A 22,122-nucleotide genomic window follows, 5' to 3' on the forward strand; every position below is an offset into this window, starting at 1 on the left:
AGGCTCTCAGTCCAAGGTTTAGGGAACCCTTGCTTGACTGCTTGATTCAAAGGCTTGTGAATGTGGGGGATGAGGACAGGACCTCCAATTTTTAAGATTCCACCTGGTAACCTTCAATGTCGTTAGCTTTCCCATTAGTGAGGCGATTAACCCCAAACTCAATGTCTTCTAAAGAGAAAACTTCTTTCGTTGTGAGCAGGGTTTCCAAATTATCCATGGCATTTGGAGATTCATAAAGCTTTTTAAAATAAGAATTCCAAATGTAGAAAAATTGTTTTGTTTATTTATTGAAATAAAAACATAAAGGGAGGAAAATTGTTTATTTCTTGAAATAAAGATATGAAATATTAATTTATTAAAATATAAATATAAATGGTTTATTTCTTGAAATAAGAAACACAAATTATTTATTTAGTATAATAAAAAATATATTCTTTTTAATAATTTATTGAAATAAAAAAAAATAAAAGAAATTATTTATTTAAATAAAAAACAAAATTTATTTTATTCATTGAAATAAAAGCATAAATAATTTATTTATTTAATTAAAAAACATAAAATATTTATTTATTCAAAGAAAAATAAAAATTATTTATTTATTGGAATAAAAGACAAAAGTAATTTTGTTTATTGAAAAAAAAAATTGAGATAATTTTTTTTTTTTTAAGTCAGATATGTATATTATAGAAACAAAATATGTTACAAAAAAGTCTGCCGTAGCAGAACGACCCTTACATTTACCATTGAAAACATACTGATAACCAGCCCTGAACTGTCAAAACTAAGCTGCACACCACGCAGGGCGGCTTACTCTTATAGAGACAGAAATACATTAGTAACGAGCATAAGGCCGAAGCCACGACACTATCAAAACTTGGACAGAGATAGAGTGACATTACTAACATGCATAAGGCCGAAGCCATGAAAATAACAGAGATATAGAGAAACATAGTTAACCAGCCTAAAGTCGAGGCCATGACAGAAGACATAAGACATCCATAAAGAAACTAAGGGAAACCGCCGGGGCGAGGAAAACCGCCAATGCGACTGACCGTGTCTAGGCCCACGTCCAGAACATGCTTGTCCACCCTGGCTTGCATGTCTTGCATGGACTGGAATTCCTGAGCCTCCTTCATCTTTTGCTCCTGTATCAGGGGGTCCGGGCTGAGAGTTTGCCGCAGGAGCCTGATGAGCAGGGTCAGTTTCTTGTTCACGGTCTCCACAGCATCATGCACTGTAGAAATTCTGCGATTCAGCGACTCATGGATTTCATGGAAATTAGCTAACTGCTCCTCCGTAGTAGAATTCCCTTTCCCAGCTGGTTGCTTCCCGTCCTCCTTTGATTCCAGGGCCTTCGCAAGGAGAGTTTTGATTCGCCAGCTCTCCGCTTTCGTTCGGACATACTGAGTTGCTCTTTTGGAAGGAGTTCCCGGGTCATGTAACCAATCAACCTCCTTCGCAATGATCCCCCCCAGACGCTGACCTTCTTCCTCTTTCACAGCAGCTTCCAGTTCTGCGATCTTGCGTTTGCTCCTGGTTGCTGCTCGGGTTTCATACATGTTCTGCGCAATCCGAAGATCCTGCTGGGCCGCCGAACATCTACAGCTCCCCGCCTCCATGCTATACACTCTGAACTTGTCGCTGTGAATCCTTCTACGGGCAGGAAAGTAGTAGTCTCTCGCAGTGCTATAAACAGAGGTGAACGAACCAGAGCTGCGGCTCTCCGTTAAATAGCTGTTGTCCATGGAGTTTCCCATTATGCTCTTTTCCTTTCACTGTAGAGTGGAGGTACTTTCGTTATTAATACGAAAGATATCCGCACAAGACCCACATCTCCTTCCTGACCTAACATAAATGTAGCTGCATGCCTTCCCGTTACGGTTGAGCTAGTTGTCCTTTCCTCGCAAGCAGATTCTACGGAGTCCCTCGTGGCATGAACCATATTGATAATTTCCATATTTGGCCTTCTCTTGCCATAATGACCACCACCGCATCTGTCTAGTTGTCCAGCTCCCGTGATTAGAACCGAGTCTGTTACCGGAAACATCAGGAATGCGGTCCCGAATGCAGGCACCGACGCCGGTCAAGCCCGGTCGGTGTCGTGTAGATCTTGCTGTGCCAGCTGTAAGCATTTCGTCTTCAGGTTCGGGCAGTCCACTTCCTCCCAACAGCTGTCCCACCCCCTGTCCTGATTGTCCACGCCACAATTCGCAAGGTAGTCCGCCAACCCGTTCGCCTTACGTCTTACCGCATGAAAGACTAAACCTCTCATTCCAGCCATTAGTTCTGCGATATTCTCCGTCACCTTGGCGAGCCGCCAATGTTTTGTGGCTTTGTTCGCCTTGGTTCCTCCCTGAATTCTCTTAGCTGTTGAAATAGCCAGAGATGAATCCCCTTCCACAATTACATTGCAGATTTGAAGGGATTTTAAAATTCTCAAACCATGCTCGAGCGCTGCAAATTCCGTTTCATTATTTGTGCTCTCCCCAAGCGCTCTGTAATATATGTGCCGAATTTCTCCATGCTGGTTACGTAAAGCACCTCCAATTCCTGCCATGCCGGGATTGCCCCTCGAGGCCCCATCAAAATTTAGTTTCATTCCACCTTCCGGCGGCCTCTGCCATTTGTCGTTCTGTGAGGATGGTTGCGCTCTGTGTCTTGAAGCTGCGATGCTGCTGGAGGCTTCCAGACGAAAACACTTCAAAATGCGTAAGTCTTGAGCTGAAGGTTTCTCGTTGCAGTCCTTTTTGCATTTCGTTTGAATTAGCTGTTGAATGTTAGTTATTATGTTATCTTTAGAGAATTCTATGTTCCTGTGTTCGTCTTGAAATATTCTGCGGTTACGTTCCTTCCAAATTGACCATAGTAGGAAGCCTGGAATAGACTTCCATATGCTGTTGACTCTGTGAATATTGGAGAAGTCTTTTCTCCAGTTCAGGATGGTTCTGTGAATGGATTCTCTATCCCGGTCAGAACTACTGATAATTCCTTCCATCCAGCTCCATAACTGATTTGCCCATTCACAAGCATTAAACAGGTGGTTTATAGATTCCTCTTCGACGAGGCACATAGGGCATCTTGAGGGTCCCCTGAAACCTTTCTTGCATAGGTTGTCCCAAGTTAAAGTCTTGTTTCGCATTAAAAGCCAGAGGAAGGTCCTGATTTTCGGCCAGAATAGGCTGTCCCACACTTTGCTATGCCATGGCACAACTTCTACCTGTTCTTCCTCTTCAATTAAATCCCTAGCTTCTTTTAATGAAAAATTACCATTACCTTTTAAACCCCATCTTAGCTTATCATCCTCCTCAGTTTTTCGAATCTTTCTTTTGAGGATTCTCTCATTGAATTGCTGAAAACTCTCGTTGTTCTCCTCTGTATTCCCAGGGTTTAAATTGATCCAATCCCTCCATATCGGATCCCTGCTGCTTTGGGTCCAATATTGATTGACTCTGTATCGACCCTCGTTTTGACTTGTTCTCTTGAGGATAGAAAGCTCTGGGGTGTCCAGTTTAGGGAATTGCTGCCATGCATCTTCCCAGAACATGGCAAGCCTTCCATTGCGAATCTCCCAAAAGTTGTTCTCCTGTACTAAGCTCCTGTTATTTCTGGCATGGTTCCATATTGACGATCCTTCCGGGACTTCCTGTAGTCTTATGAGATCCTGAGTATCACAGTCTGGAATGTATTTTTCCTTCCAATGCCTCGCCCAAGGTAAATTGGGTTCTTTGATCCATTTCCACCATATCTTAGCTCCACAGGTTCTGTTGACCACAGACGGATCAACTAAGTTTAGCCCCCCCTTAGATTTTGGCTGGCAAAGCTTGTTCCAAGCCACCAAAGCCCATTTCTTCTTATCCCCATTCCCATTCCATAAGAAGGATCTCTGTATGTTTCTCATTTGTTGCAAGATACCCTTGGGAGCTGGAAGAATAGAAAGTAAATAATGCGGAATTGCCTGCAACACTGCCTTGGTTAGGATAAGTCTACCCGCCAGGTTTAGGGCTCTGTTCGTCCAGTGCCTGCACTTTTTCTCCATGTTGGCAAGAACCTTCTCCCAGTGAGTTTTCTGCCAAGGTTTCAAAGTCAGGGGGGCCCCTAGATATTTCGAAGGCAGGGACCCAATCCTGAATCCAAGAAGCTGGGATAAGTGAGCTTGAATTGCCGGATGAGTGTTGAAAAAGAAAATTGTGGATTTGGAAAAATTAATCTCCATGCCAGAGGCTCGGCTAAAGAGATCAAGGATACCCCTGTAAGCCATAGCCTCCTTCACTGTGGGGGTACCATGTAACATGGTGTCATCCACGAACTGTTGATGAGTTGTGGCTGGTAACGATCTGATTGGTTGCAGACCTTTTATAGATCCTTCATCTTTTTTCTTGGCTATAATTCTGCTTAGGCCCTCCATTAGGATAACGAATAGGAAAGGGGATAGGGGATCCCCCTGTCTTATTCCCCGCGAGGGTGTGAAAGGAGCTGAGGGAGCACCATTGACAAGGATAGAGTATCTTGGAGATTTGATGAGAGCAAGTATCCATTTGATCCAGGTTCTACAAAAACCAAATGCCTCCAAAACAGCTTCAAGGTACTTCCAGCTAACTTTGTCATATGCTTTTGATAAATCTAATTGCATCAGCATACCTGCTTCTTTTCTCAAATGAAGTGAATAAATCATCTCCTGCGCTAGCAAGATGTTATCTAGAATTTGTCTACCCTCAACGTACCCCGACTGCTCTTCCGATATGATACCAGGAAGAATCGACTTTAGTCTGTTAGCTATGACTTTTGAGATAATTTTATAGATAACATTACAAAGGGCAATAGGTCTGAATTTATCAGGTGTCTTTGCTTCTTCAACCTTAGGAATGAGCGCTAAAAAGGTGGAGTTGAGGGATTTTAGAATAGTACCTGAGCGTCTGGAATCCTCAACTACCTCCCATACCTCCTGTTTAACAGTGTTCCAGCAAGCCTTGTAGAAGTTGATGGTGAATCCATCTGGACCTGGTGCTTTATCATTAGGCATACTCTGGATTGCTTCCTCCACCTCCTCCAGAGAGATTTCTCTGCAAAGGGCCCAATTTTGATCTGAGGTAATGGATTTAGGAATGGCTGCTGTAATTTCCTTAATGGCCTCCTCTCTATTTGTGGGCGGTTCCTGTGCAATTGAGCTGAAGTGATCCGATAGTAGAGCAGATATATCATTGTGATTTTTTAATATCTCCCCTGCATTGTTTTTCAACTCAAGAATCCTGTTAGCACTTCTATGGTCTAGAGCCGACCTGTGAAAAAATTTCGTATTTTTCTCCCCCTCTTTGAGCCACTGGACTCTAGATTTCTGTTTCCAAAGTATCTCTTCTTGAATACATCTTCTGTGCCATTGCTGAGAAAGAACTTTTTCCTGTTCCATTGCTTCGGCACTGTGGTTGCCTGCTGCCCCTTCTCTGTGAATCTGTTCCAGTTTGTCCTCTAGAATGGCTTTCTCCTGGATTATATTTCCAAAAACCGTTCGGTTCCATTCTTTGATCTTTTCTTTGGTTGCTTTCAGCCTCTTTTGGAGATTGAACATTTTGGATCCTCTTGCCTCCAAAGGTTCAGCCCACCATTTCTCAACCATCTTGAGGAAGTCAGGATGGTCTAACCAGAATTTTTCAAATCTGAAAGGTTTGTTCCTTGGAGTCCCCTGAACTTCAACAATAAGCGAGATCGGCCAATGATCCGACCCTCCACTGGGAAGGATATCTGATTCTGCTGTTATGCCATCCATTATAATGCTTTCTGAGATTAAAAATCTGTCTAAGCGCGAAGCTATCAACCTATCTCCCCCCCTTCTGTTGTTCCAGGTAAACATGCCACTCTTGGGGTATATATCTACCATTTTGACAGTTTCAATGAAACTTGTAAAAGCTTCCGCATCCCTATTGAGTTTCCTCAGACCCCCTTTTTTTTCCAGAAGGGTGGTTATCATATTGAAATCACCCCCCAATATGCATTTAGATCTTGGATATCTCTCAATTAGTTTGGTTAATGAATTCAGAAAGTTTAATTTGTCTTCTAATTTCTGAGGACCATAAATGTTGATACAAAGGAAGGAACCAGAGTTACCTGTAGGTTGAAAAACCACCGCTAAGAAGTGTTTGTTCGCCTCAGTTGATAAAATTTGGATTTCTCTTGTATCCCAAATAGTGGCCAGGCCTCCTTCTCATCCCTGGCTCTCAATCTCTAAAACTTCTAAATTTCTTCCAAGCTTTCTACAAAGATTGTTGATACTAGAGCTGCTGCATTTAGTTTCTTGTAAAAACATGATCTCTGGTCTGTATTTCTGGATTTTTCTCTTTAAGATCCTGTGTTTTTCCAGGCTGTTAAGCCCTCTCGCATTCCACGAGATGATCTTCATATTTAACTGATTTTCATTGGAAGGACTGGAAGGCGCTAAGTGCCTTCATCTTCCCTGAATTTATCATTATCATGCCAAGCTCCTGTAGAACTTCACCACTAGTTCTACGGCCTCTTCTTTTCTTCTGCTTCGAGCTGGATGATTTCCATAAGAGACTTTTCGAATGGAAGTTGTTGCCTTTCACTATACCTAGCTTCTTGTTCTGCTTTTCTAATTCTGCTTTTTGCCTTGCTATGAACAGGTTGTGTACCTTCCTGATTTCTTCTTCCGGTGCATTCTCTATTCCTCAGGCCTTCCAGTTCTCAGCAATTACTGGTAAGTTCATCCCCTCCCTAGCTAGCGCCTCTTCCCATTCTTGATCCTCGCTTCCGCCATCACTGGTGAGCATATCAGTTTATTCTTCTGTTTCCTCTGTTCTCTCCTGCATTTGAACTTCATTGTTGAGGTCCCCTTCATCCGTTCCTTCCCTGGGTGGTTCTTCCTTTTCATCCTGCCCTGCATCTGATGCTAGGGTTTTGTGCTTATCCTCCGAATCTGTTTCAAGATCTAAGATCAAAAAAGGGTTGCTGTGGTTGTTTCTTTCTGTGTTACCTTTAAAGTTCTTCCTTCTATTTGCTCTCTGTCTAGACTTGGGTTTTATGAAGGTTTCTTTGTCTTTGGGGGCTTGTGTTGTATCGGTTTCTGCTTCCTTCCGAATCAGAGGACAATCTCTCATCAGATGCCCGTGTTCATGACATTTGCGACACCGGAAGGGAATCTGTTCATAATCTATGGCCTGAAAGTAATCCTCGTCCCTGTATTCCAGCCAGAGCCCCTCATGCAGTGCCCCGGAAACATCCATTTCAACACATATTCTGGCATAAGATGTATATCTCTTTTGTAATGTTGCTTCCGAGGCCTTGATAAATGTTCCCAACTGGTCACCAATTTGTTTCAAGGCATTCAGACCCCAATAATCTATAGGGAGAGAGAACAAACGAATCCAAACTGGGACTTGGGTGAAAGATTCTTTTTCTGGGGCGAAGTTTGGTTTCCATGGTCGCATATACAGGCCAGCTGAAGCCAGAAAGTATGGACCACCCTCAAAAATTCTATCCTTATCTTCTAGGTTGGAGAATACAACTGTGAAGAAACCCTTGGCTCCCAGATGAAGCTTAACATCCCCTCTCGGCTTCCATTGTTGTCTGATCCAATGACAAAGAGTCCTTTCAGATGGCCAAATGCCCATAAATTTACATATGACAGCATGCTCTGCCATGTGCTCTCTGTAAGCCTGAATCTCTGGGTCAGTTATTACTACCCTGAGGTTATTGGTCTTTTTGGGTTTGCAGACCCCATTTGATGCAGAGTTTATATTGGGTCTTGTGCTTGTCTCCCCTTCCTTTTCCGGCTTTCCTTGCCTGTTGTCAGTTTGCTCCCTGTCTTCTTCAGCTTGTCGCTCCTCGTTTTCTGATGATTTAATTATTGAGGTTACTTTGTCTTTTGTTCCTGTCAGGCTTTCACCCACTGTGCCATTGCCTTCCATTGTGTTGTCTGGCTTGTCAGTTTCTCCTTGTATTTTCTCCTTATTTCTTCTGTCATTCTGCTTGTTATTGTCAAGCCCTGAGATCCTGATCCCTTCATACTTATTTGGTCTTTACTTCTGCATGATTATCTGTTTAAAAGTAGGGGTCCCACTGGACCCCTCTGCCCCCATTCAGTCAGTCAGCTCTTGACCTTTGCGATACAGTGCTGCGAAACGAGAGGTAACTGCTTCCAGCCCTGCACAATAATCAGCACATAGGAAACCCTAAAATCGCCCTCGGCTCCTCTGCGCTCTTGTTTCTCGATTGAAAACAGATTTCACTCAGCACTTTCTAAAACGAGATAAATTATTTATGGGTTGAAGTGAAATAAAATTCAAAAGTAATTTTATTTATCGAAATAAAAACAAAAAGAATAGAGATAATGTAATTATAGTGAGCTCGGGAGGCTTCTCTCCAAGCTTTTAGAGCATAGGAATAAAATCTTAAATCAAACTAATTAATTTGTTTCTTTAGGTTTGATAGACCAAAGATTGGTCTCAGTGGACGTTAACCATCATCATCATCATCAATGAAATTAAAATATTAATTATTTAATTTTAATAAAAATTTAGAGACATTATTTCTTATGGCATGTGAAGAAATTTTTGGGGGAGGAAAGAAATACAATTGTTTAGGTTGGGTTGCAACATGTCGTGTGTTAGTCTCATGAGTTGCGGATGCGATGTGCGACAAGTTGGGTGGGCATTCCCAGTTAAACGTGACGAGCCAGTTAAGCGATGAGTCAGCGGGTGCAACAAGCGGGCGCTTTGGTTACGATGTTTTGTTGCGACGATGGGACAAGTTGGAGGAGAGCGATGAGCTGGGGTGGTCGTTTAAAGGAGCTTGGGGCACGAGCGTGAAGAGCCAACAAAGGAGTCGAAAAACAGAAAGTCAAGAATTTAGTTAAGTATGGCAACTTTGTGATGGCAGACTTATATCGTGTGAAGTTGGGCATGTGGACCCGGCGGGGCGATGGCATGGGCGAGTCTACATGAAGGCTGGGCGAGCCGACGTGGTATGTGGGCGAGTTAGTCAAATTGATAGGTCATCCTAGGCAGGCCGACCCATGAACTATCCATGGCAAAGCATATATATTGGCAGACGATTGGATGGGAGAAGGCATCATTGGATCATCACACAAGTTCAACAAATGCGAGATTGAGGGTGGAGGGCGAACAAGAATTAGGTGCATAAGGTGAGTAGCAAGGTGCAGGCGGTAACCTGATTGAAGCATTGAGCCAGGTGAACAGAAACACGAGTTCAGAATCAACGAGCGGTAGGTTGGGCGCACTGCCCGACGAGTGAACTAGGTGGACAAGCAAGTTGGGTGGGGAGGGCAACCCGCGAAGGGCACACTGCATGCCAGTGAGTCAAGATGAATGGGTGGGTCTGCTGTGAGGGTGGAACAAGATTCGAGCATGACTGCGGTTGGCGTGGAGGTCGGGTGAGCTGCACCCGCGTAAGTACAAAACAGTGCGGGTGATCACTACAGTAGAGCAGGGCGAAGGCACACGGAGTGCGGGTGAGCACTGGGCGAGCGTTGAACGAATGGTCGAGTAGTGGGTGGGGGCCAGGCGAGCGACATGTTGCAAGCAGTCCTAAACGAACAGGCGAGTTTTGTTAAACGATGGGTGATAGACCAGTTGGCACGATGAGATAGTGCAGAGGGCGACCCAGGGGCGAGTACCTCTGCCTGAAAAGTTGGGCGACCCAACCAAATGAGGGTGGGCACCCCTAAATGGGTGTTCGGGTAGGCTGCACGGTGCAAGCCGAGTTGTGTATTTTGGCAGATTTTGCGAGAAGGAAGTTGGGGTTCCTCTCCAAGGATTGTTATTGTATATTTTGAAGAATTATCATTATTATTGTGGGTAGACTCATCTTCAGGGAGTTGCCCCTCCCGTTAAATATTGTATCCATTGTGCATATGTGTAAAATGATAATGATGATGAAAGATGTTTAATTGAATGTTTCCATTGTGTTATGAATGTTAATACTTAGAAAGTGAAAAATAAACTAAGTATGGAATGTTAGGCGTAGTCCACACTTGAAAGTATTGTTGAAAAGAAATCAGGTGGTGGTGCCACACCTCCTATGAGCGGTTGAAAGACTACCGCTAGGATAGGTGATCTAGGTGGATATTGGTGGCCACCTGCCAAGTCCACTTGGACACCCACCATTGTTTCTTTCAGATTTTCAATTTCCTTAATTGTAGCACAGTTTACTATTTTTAGCAGTTTTTCGGGTCCTAAACTTCTGAAACTGTTTTGAGGCCCTAAATGACGTTTTTTGGGAAAACTGGGAGCAACAGGGGACCATGGACCAACGTTTCTCTTCTGAAAGTTGTATTTCTCAGATAGATCTTTCTAACGAGATATTGTGCGTGTCAAGTGGAAATCATATGCCAAAGTTACCACCCTGACAAGTTGATGTACCAATTTACCCAAACGGGGCCCACAGTTTTGCGTTTCATCTTCTAGGGTTAGGTTTTTGGATGATTAGGGTTTTCGATTGTTTCTCAACGATAAGTAGGCCTTTGAGCCTCAATGTTGCACAGTTCAGAGGCATGTAGCTGCCACATCTCTTCTTAGAGATAAGCTATCATCGCCCTAGCTGGTTTATTTCCATTGTTGTTTGTAAGCATATTTCAGTATTTTACATTAATGAAATGAAGTATTATTTCCACTGCATTTGTGTGTTTATGGTTATCTCTGTGATTTGTTGCATTCCTGTTTAAATCCGGATCAGTGGTATCGGAGCGGTCTTCTTTTTCTCTGTTTTTCTTTGCATATCCCCAATGAGGTTGGGATATAAGGAGTAAGGGCTTGAACTGGTCGAACCTTTGCAAGACCGGCCTCACAAATCCCAACGGCCTCCCATGGAGGATGAAAAGAAAGACGAGGGGGTAGGAGATCCTACCAAAATCTTACTCGAAGAAGCCCTTGAGCGACAAAGGAATGGATGATGGATAGCTTTGCCCATATCCTTCAGTGGCTACCCAGGGGCGACACATCGGCTTCCAACAATTACTCTGGAAACACCACACTGTTTAAGGTACAAGTTAATTTTGAAATCCCCATATTCGAGGGTCAGATAGCCACAGATGCCGTCAATAAATGGTTAAATCTACTAGAGGGTTATTTTTCTATTCATGGTTTTTGCAGTCAGGAAAAGATTATTTTTTTCTCTTCTCAATGTAGCCCCCCACATCAAGGACTGGTGGGAAACCTACTATGAGCAAAAGAATGAAAGTACAGGCTCACTATTTTCAGCCGCAGCCACTTGGGATTCATTTTAGGATGACATCAAGGAGCAGTACTACCCTATCAGAAGCTATGAGGATCAATACATAAAGTGGACCACACTGTGGTAGGGGAGGGACCAAGACATGTCAGAGTTTACCAATATTTTCCATACCCTTCGCATAAAGTTAGGTATCAAGGATTCAAAGCAGCATTTGGTACTCAAATACTACGGCTTTCTGCAGAAGTACATCTAGGAAGAAATAGAATTCCTGAACATCCCCTCGCTCGGCATGGTATACTGATATGCCGTCAAGGTCGAGTAAAAGTTTAAACAGAAGAAGCTAGACTTTGGATCTACAAATTTGAAGCAAGGGAAAGGTACCCCGAACCACAGAACAAAGGACAAAGCCAAGGCGGGGCGGCCCAAGACAACCCACCAAAGCTACAAGCAAAGAATAGTGTCGTGAAGCCGAAAAAGGACACGAGAAAGTGGTGTGAGTTCCACGAGAGCTCCACCAACAACACAAGTGAGTGTTGGGCCAAGCCGTCACTGGTGGCCAAGATAAATGTTTAAGAATCAGATGCATGTCCCAACTCTGAGTCAGAACCCGACAAGGGGAATGACAAAGGGAAGCAGATTATTGTTGCAGAGTCCAATGCCACCATTGCCACCACAAAGATATAGAAGTAGGAACCCAAAGATCCAGAGGAGGATGAGCGTCTCTTCCACTCCTAGAAATGGGTAAAGGGATCCTCACTATAGTTCATTATCGACAGCGGGAGCCAAAAGATCCTCATTTGGGTAGAGGTCGTGAAGCGGTTGGCCTTAGTGACCACAACACATCCACAACTGCACACCATCGGGTGGCTTCACTGAGGACGGGATCTTCGCGTGAGCTAGCAGTATCACCTTCCATACAACATTAAGCCCTTCACGGATGAGGTATTGTGTGACATTGCTCCCCTTGAAGTTTTTGATGTATTAGTAGGACACCCGTACTTGTGGAAGTGACATGTTGACTATGAATCAAGGCCCCGTGCTGTTATTATTACTTTGGTAAATAAGTTGTACAGGATACCGAAGGTAGCACCACCTACCACCATCTCTTTGGTTACTACAAAACAATATAGTAAGCTCATTTCCAAAATTGGGAAATTTATTTTCCTGATGATACACCCTCAAGGAAAGAAGAAGACGGTGGCCATGACCTCCAGACAGGGCCCGTCCGCACAACAACTACAGATGGACAAGGTCATGGAGGAGTACGAGGACATCTTCACCTCCCCCGCAGGGGTTCCTCTACACTATTAGGTCAATCACTCCATTGATCTGACCCCATGTGCATCGCTACCCAATGGACCAATCTATCGGCACTTCGTTCTGGAGAACGATGAAATTAAGAGGTAGATTCAGGAGCTACTGCAGAAAGGTCACATTCCTCTGAGTTCATCGCCCTGTTGGGGCCCGATCATGTTGGTACAAAAGAAGGATGGGAATTGGAGGCTCTGTATTAACTATCAGGCATTGAACAAGATCTCTCTTCGTAATAGTTACCCGATCCCATGGATTGATGACCTCTTGTACCAACTGAAGGGGCAAAATATTTCAGCAAGATCAATTTGAAGTCAGGATATCACCAGGTACCAATCGCACCCTCCGATGTGTGGAAGATTGCTTTTAAAGCCAAGGAGGGCCTTTTCGAATGGTTGGTTATGCCTTTTGGATTGACGAATGCTCCTGCAACCTCCATGAGACTAATGGATGACATCTTGAAACCATTCATGAACTCATTTGTGGTGGTATACTTGGATGACATCCTGATCTTCATCCTGAGTTGGGAAGAGCCCTCCACCACATCTGAAAAGTTCTCCAAACACTCCGGCAACACAAGTTATGTGCCAATTTGGAGAAATGCACTTTTGGCATGACCCAGGTTCAGTATCTGGGATACATTATTGATGAAAATGGGGTGCATGTGGATCCAGCCAAGATCCAAGTCATTCAGGATTGACCATCTCCAACCACTATGATAGAGCTCCGCATCTTTTTAGGTCTTGCCAACTTCTACCATAGGTTCGTGTTGGGATTTTCTCGTATCGCTTGGCCCTTGAGTCAAGTCACCAAGGGAGGAGCGAAAGAAAAATTATTTTGGTCAGAATCTCAACAGAAGGCATTCACAGAGTTGAAAGATGACCTCTACATGGCACCATTGCTTGCATTACTAGAATTATAACAACCATTTGAGGTCGAGGCAGATGCCTCTGACTATGCCATTGGGACAGTCCTCACTCAACAAGTGAATCCAATGGCATATCACAGTGAGACACTTTCAGAGACAGTCCGGAAGTATCCCACTTATGACAAAGAGATGTATTCCATTATGCAGGCCTACCGACAATGGAAGAATTACATTTTGGGGAACGAAACAGTCATCCACACAGACCAACGACCCCTGTAGTTCATACAGGCCAAAGGGAAATTGCAGAATGATCGCCATCAGAAGTGGTCCACATACCTGCAACAGTTCCATTTGAATATTAATTATAAGAAGGGAAACACCAATAATGTTACAGATTGCCTCAATCAACCACCGATCATGGAGTTAACCACCGTGCTCAACTCTTGTGGGCACAATACTTCTGATTGGCCACTTCTCTACAAAACTAACCCAAAATTCAGCCACACATACCATACACTCTTGGAGGGTCAGCATGCTCCAAATTTTCACCCCCAGGATGCCTTGTTATGCCACCTGGGTCACCTTTGTGTTCCTTCAAGCGAGCGTGCCAAGATGATTTGGGAAACAAACCACAGTTGGGTTGCTGAGCATTTTGGGGTCGAGAAAACGGTGGCAGTACTGCAGAAGTATTTCTATTGGCCGAATCTTTGATAGGATGTTAGGAAGTATGTCCGATCATACACTGCTTGTGACATTGCCAAACCGGCCATCAAGAAGCAAGGCCTCTATACCTCGATGCCTACCCCTATTCAACCTTGGGAATCCATCTCCATGGATTACATGTCAGGCCTTCCTTCAACTAAGCATGGAAATGACTGTGTTTTTGTGGTTGTCGACAAGTTCTTGAAGATGGCCATTATGGCGACCTGTAAGAAGAATATCACAGCAGAAGCCACTAATAAACGCTTCTTTGAACGTGTGTGGGTACACTTTGGGATCCCACAGTCTATCATCTCAGATCGGAGCATCAGGTTCCTCAGTACATTTTGGTCCAGTCTCTGGTCGATGCTGGACACCAAACTCACTATGTCCACAGCCTTCCACCCTCAAATTGATGGCCAGACAGAGGTTGTCAACAGGATGAGCGTACACATTCTGCCCATGTACAACTCAAAGCATCCATGCACATGGGATGAGAGCCTCCCCTATGTTGAGCATAGCTACAACTAGGCTCTTCACAGCTCGACTGGCCACAGCCCTTTTCAGGTGGGTTTGGGATTCTAGCCGTTATGTCCCATTGATGTGGCCATGCCATTTGCATCTACTCACACAAATTCGGCTCATGTCCAGTTTGAAATAGATAAGGAAACCAGCTTCATTGATAACATCCAATATATCTGCCAGCAGGTCCATGACATTCTGTCAAGTACAAGTAGTGACATGATCAACATTGGGTGCCACACAAGTTTCAAGTGGGCGACAAAGTCTAGTTGCATTTGCAAAAGGAACGCCTTGCCGAAGCCTATCAAAAACTCAGACCACTCCAATATGGTCCTTACACCATTAGCAAGGTTGTGGGAGACAATGCATTTGAGCTCGAAATTCCCCCATTCCTTGGCCTGCACCTAATGTTCAATGTGGACTACCTTCGGCCATACTTTCCACCATTACTAGACACATCCGACATTATAGAACAACTCACACCCATAGACTTAAATCCAGTTGCATGGAACAAGCTACAATTGATTGGATCATGGACATATAGATCAAGCACACTCTCCAACTTAGTATCAAACTATATCGAGTTGTTAGAGCAGGCCAAATCCTTAACCAGGGCAAGTGGCTCATCAAGGACCAAGTTCAACAGAAGTTCCCTCATCTTATGGAGGAAGTCAACGCAATGGGGACCATTGCTTCCTAAGGGGGGAGGAATGATCCAAGTGGATATTGGTGGCCACCTGCCAAGTCCACTTGGACCTGTTAGCTCTGCTATAACCATGATCTTTTAAAGGCCGAATATAATCCTGGTTGTATTTATTGTGCTCAAAAGAAGCTTATGGCAGTCACCTTCCTTTTCTCCTTTGTTCCGTGTACTCTCTCTTAACCTTGCTATCTTTGTTTTTCCTCCAAAACCCGACATAAACCCTTATTTATCCGAGCCCCAACCGCAAAGCTTAAGCCCCATAATTCCGTGCTCACGTTACCCCGCTCTCCCATAATCCATCACCGCCTTTAATCTCAACCATTGATTACCACATGACCAATCCAACGGTAGTCGCTCTCCCCGCGCCCTCAAACTGCTAGGACGATAACGCGTGATGGAGAGTGGTTTCCACTGCCATGCATCATGCCCTGAGGAGATTGTGCACCATTGTACTTTTACCACCTTATGCCCTGAGGCGGTGTGATAAATACCGCCTACTGCCAAAACTTCAATTCCCACCCGATAAACGCTACGCATCTTCGACACCCGATGACCGTTGGATCTGTCCACCCGAGATCCAACGGCCCGCACTCACTCCGCTTCCATATCCCCCAATACCCTCAGCCAAGCAATCCCTGCCGTCTATCCCCTTAATCCGACGGCCAGTCTCGCTCCTCTATCCGGCTCATACATTCGCCATGCAGTCCACTTGCCCTAACCATTCCGTGCACCCGAAAGATGAAGACATCCGCCTACTAGTACCCGATGCATTTTTCGTCAAAAACCGCATTCAACAAACAATATGGCTAAGAAGGAAAAGGATGAAGCATGAGTAGATAACTGTATTTAACAGCTATGGAACTTCATCCTATACAATACTCCACGTGCTCAAGAGGACAACAGAGCGCAGGAAAGGATCAGATTTATCCACTAAAACAAGCAAACGCACCAGAGACTCCATCAAGCAGTTAAATGTGGTTGGTGGCCAATTATGGCCCCTCCATACTTAGAATGGCTGAGTTCCTTTGTATTGAAACTCTATATATACCCAGAAACAAGATGTAATGATGGTTGATGGTTGATGTTTTGATGTAAGGTTCAACTTCTGGAGACTATAACTATTTTTATACTTGCAGCATCTCGTCTTCATTTTCAGCTAATACAAGCTTCTTTTGTTGTTGATTGCTCACTTTTCATCCTTCTCCTATTCTAAGTTGTGCTTGATATGTTGTATTTCTAAGCTCTTGAGGTGTAGCATTAGAGAAGCTGTCATCCTATCTCTGTGTTAAAGTATTGTATGTATCAGTGAATGAGATATTCAGGTTTCTTTTCACCTAGTGCTAGAGAGCTGTCATCCTATCTGTGCATAGGGAATTAGATTTTCAGACTTCTTTATTGGTTGCAGCTGGCCATCACATGGTCTTGTGAATCTACTGGTGTGGTCAGTATTCTCCATATTCACCCAATCCTTAAACTATGAGTAATTGGTGGTCTAAAGCCTTGTAGTCTGGGGGTGTTCACGGATGTCTGGAGTTAAGCAAAGTAGAAGTGGTTATCTGGCTTGAACAAGCATCATTCCCTCCATTCACCCATTTGCAACAATAAGTTGAACTCGTATGTTCCCGAGCATCTCTGAGATACAACCTAGGAGAGTTTCTTGGGGTGATAACATTAATTGGCACCGTTGCTAGGGAGAGGAGATTGAAGCTCGGCTTCACTGGGGAAACAACACAGTTCCAGCTTCAATGATAGACAAAGCCTAGACACATTTCTGGTTGTAATCATCTATCTAGTGACTATACTAGAGGATCAAGCTAGTGGTGACTCCACATTACAGTTTTGGCTCAGTTTGTGAGGCATACCCGAAGAAATCCTCAGAAATCACCAGCTAACCTGGTGCCTAACCCTGAAAAGATTGCTAAGCAAAGGAAAACATCACAGAAAGGAGCATCAGGATCAGGTAAGTCTAAGAAATCTTATGTGTCTCTGCAAGAGAAGATTATAGCTGAGGATATACAGTTTGAAGATTTAGAGCCTAGCATTGTTAGTGAATAAATACCTTCAAAGATTCATAAAGCTCCTTGTTCATTTAGTTCCACTTTGGATCTCAGTCCGAAGAAAGTCTTCCATACAATCCCCTATACTCCTTTGTTTCTGTCATCCATTTCACTACTCCCTACTGTTCAAACTGCCAGTATCCTCCCACCCATCCCAGTCATGGCAAGCCAACAGGCACCCACGAAGATGGAAAGAATCATAGCTGCTAGGTATGGACCCCTAGTCTTTCCTGTTCCTTTGAATGTCATGCCTGCTGGAGAGTATCAGAAATATATGCCCAAGTTCACTGGTATAGAGGGAGTAATAGTTGAAGAACACCTTGAATCTTTTTATAGTTATGCTGATAACCTAGATATTAGTGAGGATGATGTGTGGATGAGAGTGTTTGTCGAGAGCATTGATGGAGAGGCTAGAAAGTAGTTCAGAGAATTGACCCCTAGGTCTATAGCAGACATTGAAGCATTAGATGATGTATTTTTGAAGCATTGGGGAGACAAGAAAGACCTGCTCTATTACCATACCAAGTTTGGAAACCTCAAGAGGGAGAGTGGGGAATCATTGCCTGATTTTAATAAAATATTTAACCATATGTATAGTAAGATACCAGCTAAAGTAAAACCTACCTCCACCTCTACCAAACTCACCTATGCCAATGCTTTTGACTATGATTTCTGCTTATTGTTGAGAGAAAGAAGATGTGCTACTCTAGCTGAAATGCGAGATGCAGCTCTAGAGGTGGAATCGAATATCATGGCTGCATAAAAGCTCAAAAGTCAGGCTAATAGAAGGAGGTAGAGAGGTGATGCTTCTTCTTCCTCTACTTCACCTTCAGAGCCTAAGTTAGACAAAATGAATAAAATGATAGAGTCATTGGCTACTAAGATATCTAAGCTGAAGGTTGAGCAAAGCTCTGGAAAGGCAAGGCCTCCAAACACATTTGCTCTAAGAAACCAAAATCCATTCAGAAGAGAAAATGAGAAATTGCAGATCATTCAGAAGGGTAAAGAAGCAAATGAATAGCAAAGAGTGAAGGCTCCCTTCCAGAACGTATTCATGGAAGAGGAGCAGTTTGAAGAAGAGGATGAAATTCATTGCATGGAAGATAAAGGTAGTGCTACCTTTTTGACATTGGTTGCCTATGAAGAATCATTGCTACAGGAGCAAACCAGTCAAAAGTGGGACAGAGAGGTTGTTCTACAGACTGATGAGTAGCAAAGATATAATCTGAGGTCAAAAGAAAATGATGCCAAGGAGAATCATGCCCAAAGAACTGATGTCCCAATAGAGAAACACAATATCAGATAAAAAATATTAGTATATGATCTTGTCATCCTCAAAACACCAGCTCAAGAGGTAAGAGGTCCTGATAAGTCTCCTTCCCCTTTTAGCTTTGAATCAGAAGTCCAGAAGTTAAAAATATCTGTGCCTCTGATAGAACTTGTAAAGAGTGAAGTTTTTAGAAAGTCTATCCTTGATGCTCTTGAACTATAAGCCTCACCAGCCTCTACTAACTACGTCAATTTGCAAGATGATAAGCCTACAATTGTGCTTAGCCCAATGATCGAACCTGCTGATAATAGCTCCCCATCGTTCTATGTCTCCTTGACCATTCATGACAAAACCCTCCATAACTGCCTGCTAGACAACGGGGTCAGCAATAATTTGATGCCTAAAGCTGTCATGGAAGAGTTAGGCCTTGATATCACTAGACCATATCATGACTTATTCTCATTTGATTCAAGAAAGGTAAAATGACTGGGATTAATCAAAGACCTAGCTGTTACCCTAACCCAGCTGCCCATGAAGAGCATGATGATGGACATTGTGGTAGCAGATGTCCCTCCAAAGTTTGGCATGTTTCTATCTAGAGGGTTAATTAAGAGACTGGGTGGGACATTACAAAATGATTTATCTTATGCCACTGTCCTAGTCTTTGGGGAGAAAGCAGGAGATTGTACAGAGAAGCACAACTAGTCTATATCATTAGTGATGAGAAGAATCCTTCTAATCACCCTATTTATGCTATGGACACTGATTTTGGAGCGTGTATCCTCCAAATTGAAGAATACCAGAAGGCCTCATTGCAGCTCAAGAAACCAATAGTTCAGGATAAGGGAGAGCAAGGAAGTCAAGTTTGGGAAATGTTCTTTGATGGAGCATGTTCCAGCGAAACTGTAGGAGCAGGGGTTGTGCTGATATCTCCAGAACAAGAAAGCACACATCTGTCTTTTAAGCTATCTTTCCAAGTCACCAACAATATAGCAAAGTATGAAGCTCTGATATTGGGCCTTAACGCAGCTAAAGACAGAGAAATCAGAAACAGAAAGGTGTTTGGAGATGTTGATCTTATCATTCAGCAAGTGAACAAAACGTTCCAAGCAAAGCACCCAAGGTTGAAAGCATATAGAGATGAGGTATGGAGGCTCAAAGATTCTTTTGATAATTTTTGTATCTCATATATCCCTAGAGTCAGAAATGAGCTTGTTGATTCCCTTGATGTATCTGCTAGCATGTTTATTCCTCCCTTGCCTCCCAAGCTAGTTTATGAAGTTCAGATGAAATATAGACCATCCTTGCCTGATAATGTCCAGCATTGGAAAGTTTTTGAAGATGATGATGAGGTGAATAGGTTCCTGCAAGTCATTGAATTCTCTGAAATGCAATTTGATCAAGAAAATGAAGCCTTAGGAGGAAGTCCCCAGTCCCAGCTTAGAAACAAAATTGGCAGAGATAGCATTGTCCAACTGGCCAGCAATCACATACCTAAAGGACTAGTCCCTTTAGAAAATTTGTTTGACCAGAATGATGTGCCTTATAAGGCTACCCAAAAAGAAGACCAATTTGCAGTCCATAGGCATAATATAGGGAGTCCAGAACATCCAAGGCATATAAATTTGTCCACCCATTTGTCTACTGCCCAAAGTTCCAAATACTGCAATTTAATGAAGCAATTTGCTGATGTTTTTGCCTGGAAATATAGTGACCTAAAAACATATGACAAAAAGATCATCCAACATAAAATCCCTTTAGAGAAAGACACCATTCCTTTCAAGCAGAAATTGAGACCAATAAATCCTTTGCTCCTCCCGCTGATTGAAAAGGAAATGAAGAAGTTATTGGCTGCCAAAATCATAGTCCCTCTCAGATATTCAAAATGGGTAGCCAACCTGGTGGTGGTGAGGAAGAGAAGTGGAGAAATCAGGCTTTGTGTTGATTTCAGGAACTTGCACAAATTCTCTAAGAAAGACAATTATTCTCTTCCCAAGATGGAGCATTTGTTGCAGAAGGTCTCAGGAGCCAAAGTAATGTCTTTCCTGGATGGATTTTCAGGATATAACCAGGTTGTTGTACATCCAGATGACCAAAAGAAGACTGCATTCACCACTCCTTGGGGCACATTTATGTATTCAAATATGCCTTTTGGGTTGATGAATGCTGGAGCCACCTTTTAGAGAGCTATGGATATAGAATTTGTGGGAGAGAAGGATAAGTTTGTCCTTATCTACCTAGATGATATAACAGTGTACTCCAACAGCCATCATGATCATTTGCAGCATTTGAAGAAAGTGTTCCTGAAGTGCAGGAGGTTTGGAATTTCAGTCAATCCTAAGAAGTCACAGTTTGCTTTAGAAGAAGGCAAGCTGTTAGGACATGTGGTTTTTGCTACAGGTGTCCGGATTGACCCAGAAAGAGTAAGAGCAATACAGAGCTTATTTGTCCCGAGATCGAAAAAGGATATCCAGTCCTTTCTGGGCAAGATTAATTTTGTAAGGAGGTTTATCCCAAATTTTGTAGAGCTTGTGAAACACATCACCTCCATGTTGAAAAAGGGGTCAGAAGTCAGATGGACCGATGCAGCAAGAAAATCTTTTGAATCCATCAAAAAAGCTATTATGGAAGCTCCTACTTTAATCAGTCCAGATTACAGAAAGGAGTTCCATATATTTTCATTTGCCTCTGATGACACCCTCGCAGCAGTTTTGATGCAAGCAGATGAGGAAGGCTCAGAACATCTAGTGGCATTTTTCAGCAAAACCTTAAGGGATGCCGAGCTGAGGTATGATATCATTGAGAAACAGGCATATGCTCTTATCAAATCTTTGAAAGCTTTCAGAATTTACATTCTGCACTCCAAGATAATTGCATATGTGCCCTCTGCTTCAATAAAAGATGTCCTAACGCAACCTGATGCTGATGGAAGAAGGGCTAAATGGATTGCAAAGCTTATTGAATTTAACATAGAACTGAAGCCCACCAAGCTTGTCAGAGGTCAGGGCCTTGCTAGACTAATGGCTAAAGAAAATTGCAGAATGTTAGATATGAATTTGATAAGCATAAATTCAGAAGATAGTCAGGCAGCAGAAGAAACAGTTGAACCAGGGAAAGATCAGTCATTGGTAGAGAATCTAGCTTCTTGTGATTGGTACTCTGCAATAGCTCAATTCTTGTTGAAGCTAGAAGTTCCTCCAGGCCTTAGTTCAAGCCAAGCCAGAACTGTTAAGCTCAGGGCAATGAAAATCTGCTCTACTAGAGGGACCCCTCTGGAGTTCTCTTGAGGTGTCTGGACAAAGAACAATCTGTGGAAGTGATGTAGTAGTTTCATTCCAGTATATGTGGAGGACATCATTATTGGAAAACTATAGCCCACAAAATCCTCAGGGCTGGGTACTATTGGCCCACCTTATTGGCTGAGGTTTTTCATTTGTCAAATCTTGTGATAGGTGCCAAAGATTTGAAGGTAAGCAACACTTGAAATCCTTGC

The 22,122-nt window shown here is 43.2% G+C and overlaps 1 protein-coding gene across 1 annotated transcript; it reads right to left on the reverse strand.

Annotated features, from left to right (window-relative positions):
• Window positions 1-2,083: 2,083 nt before the first annotated feature.
• LOC149173109 (uncharacterized) lies at window positions 2,084-5,761 on the reverse strand. The gene has a single exon (XM_089426578.1). It carries the CDS (start codon window positions 5,759-5,761, stop codon window positions 2,084-2,086), a length of 3,678 nt encoding a protein of 1,225 aa, XP_089282704.1.
• Between the last annotated feature and the right edge of the window lie 16,361 nt (window positions 5,762-22,122).

The sequence above is a fragment of the Pinus tabuliformis genome, chromosome 4_2 (genome assembly GCF_031772625.1).
Source record: "Pinus tabuliformis cultivar Carrire ecotype Pingquan chromosome 4_2, CPIR1, whole genome shotgun sequence".
Lineage (NCBI taxonomy): Eukaryota > Viridiplantae > Streptophyta > Pinopsida > Pinales > Pinaceae > Pinus > Pinus tabuliformis.

Coding starts and splice junctions, on each gene's coding strand:
- LOC149173109 (XM_089426578.1), bottom strand. CDS start 5,761: ATGGATGGCATAACAGCAGAATCAGATATCCTTCCCAGTGGAGGGTCG.